Source organism: Arachis stenosperma, chromosome 3 (assembly GCF_014773155.1).
Source record: "Arachis stenosperma cultivar V10309 chromosome 3, arast.V10309.gnm1.PFL2, whole genome shotgun sequence".
Taxonomy (NCBI): domain Eukaryota; kingdom Viridiplantae; phylum Streptophyta; class Magnoliopsida; order Fabales; family Fabaceae; genus Arachis; species Arachis stenosperma.
Window position 1 is genome coordinate 22634737 of NC_080379.1, and position 6336 is coordinate 22641072.

Below are 6336 nucleotides of genomic sequence, written 5' to 3' on the forward strand. Positions count from 1 at the left end.
TAGTGATTTTTTTCATTGTGGTTGCTGTTGCAAGTTGTGTACGTTGATTTCATTGTTTTGGGAGTTGGAGTTGGTTCTAATAATGATGAAGAAGAAAAGTGATTAGAATTTAATTAATAAGCGTAATTAAGTAATTTTATTTGTTTTAGTTTTTATATTTATTTTAAATGAAAAATTATACGAAAATATAATTTATTCATGCATATTTATTTATCAATTTTTATTTCTTAATTTCTATCTCTTCGTCTCAATCTCACTTTTAAATTCAGCCCTAATAATTAAGGAAGAGTTCTGCATATACAATATGTACAATGGGCTGTTTATTTGACCCAGTATGTATTAATAATATAAATTAAACATTAATATCCCTAATTTCTAGTTGCTTGTTTAGTTTTGTAATATCTACCCCCAATTTATCCCAAATTCTTTCACATTAACCCTTTATCACTCGTCGTTACCCTACCCCCCAAAAAATCCATCGTTTGTTCCGCAAAAAAACCTCATTTCTCTGCCACCCTGCCGTGTGCGCAGCAACCTGCATCCCACTGCTCTGTTTCTACGCGACGTGTAGCCTCTGTTCCTGTCGACCGGAACTATCACGCACCGCCTCCTTGCGCCAACGTCCTCGCCAGAAGAACCTCTGTCACTCCTCACGCGGCCGAACATCCGTGACTTGCAACTGTCAGCGTCACCGACGTGAGTTGCATCCCCGAACCCCCCGCGCTCGCGTCATCCCAACACCGACCTGTTGCCTAGTCTTGTTGAATTACTCGAAGAATAAACATCTACAAAAACTGAAAAAGTGAACATCCAAAATCATACAAAAACGAACATCCAATGTAAACGTGTATAAATAACAACTTAATTACTTTATAAAACGACTAGCTACCAACCAAATGACCATGTAAAAAAATATTTTGAAACCGTGATAGTAAGATAAATCATAACCAGCAATCATCGTCTACAACTAAGCACCCAAGAATAACCATCGACGTTCACATAGAAAGTGAACATCCGACGACGGAAAGAAGGCACAAACTGACTGCGACGGAGGCGCTGGATGTCCGGGTTGCTGCGCTGCTGCGAGCTCGACTCACACAATATGTGCGTCCTCCATACGTACGGTAGCCTGTGCGGACGACGGTGTCAGTCGAAAGAGTGTCGGCGCGATGTCCGACGGCAGCTGGTTAGTGGTTACTATGGCGGCAGTGTACCGACTTTTGTTTCGAGGAGAGAGTAAGAGAAGAAGTTCACACCGTATTGTGAGAGGGAGTTAATCCTAATTTGATTCTATAATTGACGGGAATCATGATTTAATTCAAATTTTAAATTGGAAACTACTCAAAATTAATGAATTGCTTCTAATTTAATTAGGTAATCCTAATTTGATTCCATAACTGACAGGAATCATGATTTGATTCAAATTTTAAATTGAAAAATATGACTAAATCCCTATTATAGTCCCTGAAATTCACGCGATTACCCATTTTGGTCATCGAAATTCAAAATTACCTATACTGGTCCTCCAGATTCAAGTCCGGGCACCAATGTAGTCCCTCTACTCTTTCCGGCGATGACTAGACAAACGGAATGCTGAGATGGCACCCTCCCTGCCATGCTAGATGATGAATAAATGACGTCGTTTACTCTTGAAACCCAAACAAGTCAGGAATATCGTCGCTTTGTATATGAAGGTAGAAGAAATGATGGAGACAAAAAATAAAGTATTCTTCTTCTTCTCTACCTCCACTATTCTTCATTTCTGACTTGTTTGGGCGCCAAGGGTAAACGACGTCGTTTACTCATCATCCAGCGTGGCATGGAGGGTGTCTTCTCAGCACTTCGTTTGCCTAGTCATCGCCAGAAAGAATCGAGGGACCATATTGGTGCTCGAACTTGAATCTGGAGAACTAGTATAGGTAATTTTAAATTTCGGGGGCCAAATTGAGTAATCGCGTGAATCTCAGAGACCAAAATAGGTATTTAGTCCGAAAAATACTCAAAATTAATTAATTGTCTCTAATTTAATTCTAATTTCAATTTAACCTTATCATATACATTGTATAAAATATACATTGATTTCTCATACTTTTTCTTTAAAGAATGTACACACTACACATAATTGAGTGGTTGTTGTATACAAACAAAAATTATCAAATAACTAACTACGCTATGATTTAACTAATTAATATATCACTCTTTTAACTAATTCAGTAATATCTCTAATAATAATACAAAATATAATAATGCACATATAGGTATTTCCTTGTGTAATTATATGGGGAAAAAGAAAAAGAAGATGATGTCCGTGTGTATACTTAGAGGCCTCAAATCATTAGCCGATGTCACTCTTTCGCAAACATGATGCGTATTGCGTATGAAGCTTCATCTGTATGTACTGTTTACTTTCAGCTCCCAAAATCACTTAATCATATAATCATCAAGCTAATATAATTAACGTAGCTCCCATGTACTCTCTAACCACCTCGTGTCAATTTACAGTACAAGTATGTATACCTACTATTTTAACTAATCGATCTAAATCTAAGACAATAGAATTGTATCTTCTCTTTGTAATATTATTTATTTTAACAACCCAACTAAAAATTCAAGCATTTTGTATCTAAATCCAATTAAATTGGTTCAAATTCAATAAAAATCACTTTTATCATACGAAGTGTGTATCACACACGCATATTTCAATCACGCAATTTCTTCGTCTCCTCCTCCTCCTCCTCTTCTTCCTCTTTTGTTATCGTAATCACCAACACCAATATTTTACTAACAAAAACTAATATTTTGAATCGAATTTGAATTTATATAATAGACTATGTTCGGTTTATTTAGTATTATATAGTAGTTTCATTTTGATAATATTTTCGGTTTATTCTAGACGCAGGTGTTTCTGAATTCGAATTTATATAATGGACAAATATTCGATTTATTTCGTATTATACAATGGTTTCACTTTGATAATATTTTCGGTTTATTCTAAACGCAGGTGTTTCTGAATTCGAATTTATATAATGGACAAATATTTGATTCATTTAGCATTATACAATGGTTTGGCTTTAATAATATTTTCGATTCATTTGCAGTTTAGGTGTGTTGTGGATGAATAATTTGTCCAAATGGTTGGAATGGCTTTTAAGACGAATTGAATGGAATAGAATGGAATCTAATACAATTGAATAAAGTGATAATAAATAAGTTCATTTTTTTCTTAAAAAAAATGCTCAATCATTAACAAAATATATCTAATTCATTTCTAGATCCAAATAAATCTCAATTAAACTAAGAAATAAACTGAAATTACTTAAGAAATAAAAAATTTGGTTAATACTTATCAGCAGCATCAAGTGAACTTCAATTAACACACAAATGAATCGAAATAAATTAAGAAATGAACCGAAATTATTTAATAATGACAGCAGAGAAAATAAGAACTAATAAAGATATTCGTAAAATATTGATATTATTGGTGATGACGATAACGAAGAAGAAGAAGATGCAACATTGAAGGAGGAGGAAAAGGAGGAAATAGAGAAGGAGAAGGAGAAAAAAATGGGAAAGAAAAAGGAGAATGAAGCGTGTGATTTAAAAAATTATAACAATTTAATTAAGCTTGGTTAAGTATTTTGTTTTGATGTAGGACTTTATTTTTATTTTAATTTGAAAATGTAAGAACGAAACTAAAATTCAAGTACTCAAAAGCAAGCAAAGATAAAAGTAAGAAAATTGCAAATAATTTCTTTTATCAACAAAAACATACAAAAACTTTGGATGGCCCAAAATTAAAAAAAAAACTAACAAACAAAGTATTGGTATGTAGATACCCCAAAGGCCGAAGAGGTACAGATTTCATATATAGCTAAATGAAGTTATAATATATAACATTAATTTACATAAAATCACTAATATCCAGAGTGTCTGGAATCTGAAACTTGAATAATTCACTGCAATAGCTTTCTTCCTCTGCACTGCTATTCACATAGGTGGATGATGAATTCATCTGATTTGGACTTGACAGCACCGAATCATACCCAAAACTATTTTGGTTTGCAATATTATTATTGTCCAAATCCTGGTTCCCTATGAAACCAACTTGATCTTGTTGCAAAACATTAAAATTATTATTATTATTTTCCATTAAGCCCTCCACATTACCTTGAATTGTTGAAATTGGTGTCTCAAAATGACCATGAGTAACAAACTCTTCTTTTGGTGCAACTAACTGATTGAGCTTCCCACTAAGGATTTGTTGTAGAATATCATTATTATTGTTATTAATATTCTGCGACGAAGATGAGGATGACGATGCAAAATCAGGGTTATTTTGGTCATTTTTTGTGGACATAAGAGTTGAAGGAGTTGTAGCAGCTGCTAATAGCTTAAGCAATTCAGGGTTGAATAAAAAGGGTTGAGGGTGAGTTAATAGGGCTTGGAGACTCAGAAGAGAAGAAGGGTTTGCAATGAGTGTCCTTAGAATGGAGGACACATCAAGAAGGTGATCAAGGCGTGGGGCATGGGTAATTGGGTCAATTCCCATCCGAAGTAGCCTCTTCCTAATGTGAGTGTTCCAATAGTTCTTGATTTCGTTGTCTGTTCTTCCTGGAAGTCTTGCTGCTATTGCCGACCATCTACACATGCCATCCAAAAAACAAAAAAAACATAGGTTAGCATATGATATATAAATGGTGTATTGTGTACATACATAATGGAATTGAAATATACAATGATATATAAATGGGTAGAAAATAGATATTTAATTTCATGTGAAGTTAATAATTAAAAATCATTAAATAATTTGATAAATTTGATTAAACTATTATTTAACGATTTTTAACTATCAATTTTAAATGAAATTAACTATCAACTTCATATAAAATTAACTGCACTTGATCTTTTACCGTGTAAACTTGTATTACCTAATTTGTAGAAAAATGTTGTTTCTCTTTTTCTACCCCCTCCCCCTCCCCTAACATTGAAATATAGTGTGTACTCATTTATTTTGTGTGAATACCTATCTCCATTTTTTTAATATTTATATGATTCACGTGTCTTATATATATATATATATATACTATTTGATCTTTTATTTCAGTTAAACGTGATTAATAAATTAAATATTTTACTAAAATTTTAAAAAATTCAACTAAAAAACCAAATTTTTTGGTGTCAATAATTAACCAACTCTTTTGAATTATAAATTCTAAATTTTAACCTTAAATTCTAAATCTTCAAAAGAAATCAAGGTTAAAAAAACAATTTTATAATAAAAATAATTCATATTAATTACTTAAAATTTGATTTTCTATACTTGTTCAATTTTAAGTTGACTTGCAAGTGCAATTACGATACTAATATTGCAACGATAATAGTGACGATTCCCTATATTTAGGAGATAATTAGGATTCTTTCCTACTATTGGAAGATAAAATAGTGAGAGAGAATCGAAATAATTAGGGTTAATATGAGTATTGAGCAAGAACCCTAAGTAACCTTTGGACTTTGGAGTAGTATTTAATCTTTGAATAAGTATTATGCTGCTTCTGAACATGGAAACTTGCTTTAGGAAATAGTAAAGAGGAAAATCATAGACTTACTTGTTTCCCAATACACTATGCAACTGAATAATAGCCTCCTCTTCTTCAAAAGAGAATCTTCCCCTCTTGATATCGGGTCTCAGATAATTTGTCCATCTTAGGCGACAACTCTTGCCACATCTTTGAAGACCTGTAAATAATAATGAACCAATTCAAACTCTTAAATGTTAATAATAATATTAATATAACATATATAGTATAAGAAACACCATTGTAATAAGTTTAAAAAGAAGGTGGTGTTGATAAATGAGAAGGGATATATATACCAGCATTCTTGGGAAGGGTGCGCCAATTTCCTGGGCCATGAGTCTGAATGTAGTTGGTAAGTTTAAGATCTTCCTCCGGGGTCCATGGACCCTTCTTGAGACCATTCTTGTCACAACAAGGAACTCTTCCCATTTTTCTTTAATTCCTAATAAAAGCCAAAAGGGTACGTAGCTAAAAGGTTCCAAAAGTTTGGAAGTATTTTGGTTATGGTTGTAATAATGCATGAGAAGATCTATGTAGTGAGTTTTTATAGCATAAAATGGGTTGTAAGTCAAAATGATTTGGTGCCGCCCGTATGCCACATGTCTCTACAACCATGGTACACATAATTGTGTATACGAATGCAATGCTTATAAACAGTGTATGTATACATTGCATTTGCCTAAACGAGATTCTCACCCAGCATTCTTATTCATTATTTATATATTATCAACATTCAACAATAACAATAATGCAACATTAT

The 6336-nt window shown here is 32.8% G+C and overlaps 1 protein-coding gene across 1 annotated transcript; it reads right to left on the bottom strand.

Annotated features, from left to right (window-relative positions):
- Window positions 1-3851: 3851 nt before the first annotated feature.
- On the bottom strand, window positions 3852-6076 carry LOC130969388 (transcription factor MYB41-like). Its single transcript, XM_057895074.1, has 3 exons — window positions 5873-6076; window positions 5607-5736; window positions 3852-4640 (listed from the first exon to the last, which is right to left on the bottom strand). The coding sequence occupies exons 1-3, from the start codon at window positions 6003-6005 to the stop codon at window positions 3902-3904; spliced, it is 1002 nt and encodes a 333-aa protein (XP_057751057.1). The 5' UTR covers window positions 6006-6076; the 3' UTR covers window positions 3852-3901.
- Window positions 6077-6336: the final 260 nt, after the last annotated feature.

Coding starts and splice junctions, on each gene's coding strand:
- LOC130969388 (XM_057895074.1), bottom strand. CDS start 6,005: ATGGGAAGAGTTCCTTGTTGTGACAAGAATGGTCTCAAGAAGGGTCCA. Junction 5,737..5,872: donor CACCCTTCCCAAGAATGCTG/GTATATATATCC, acceptor TATTATTTACAG/GTCTTCAAAGATGTGGCAAG. Junction 4,641..5,606: donor CATAGTGTATTGGGAAACAA/GTAAGTCTATGA, acceptor TGGCATGTGTAG/ATGGTCGGCAATAGCAGCAA.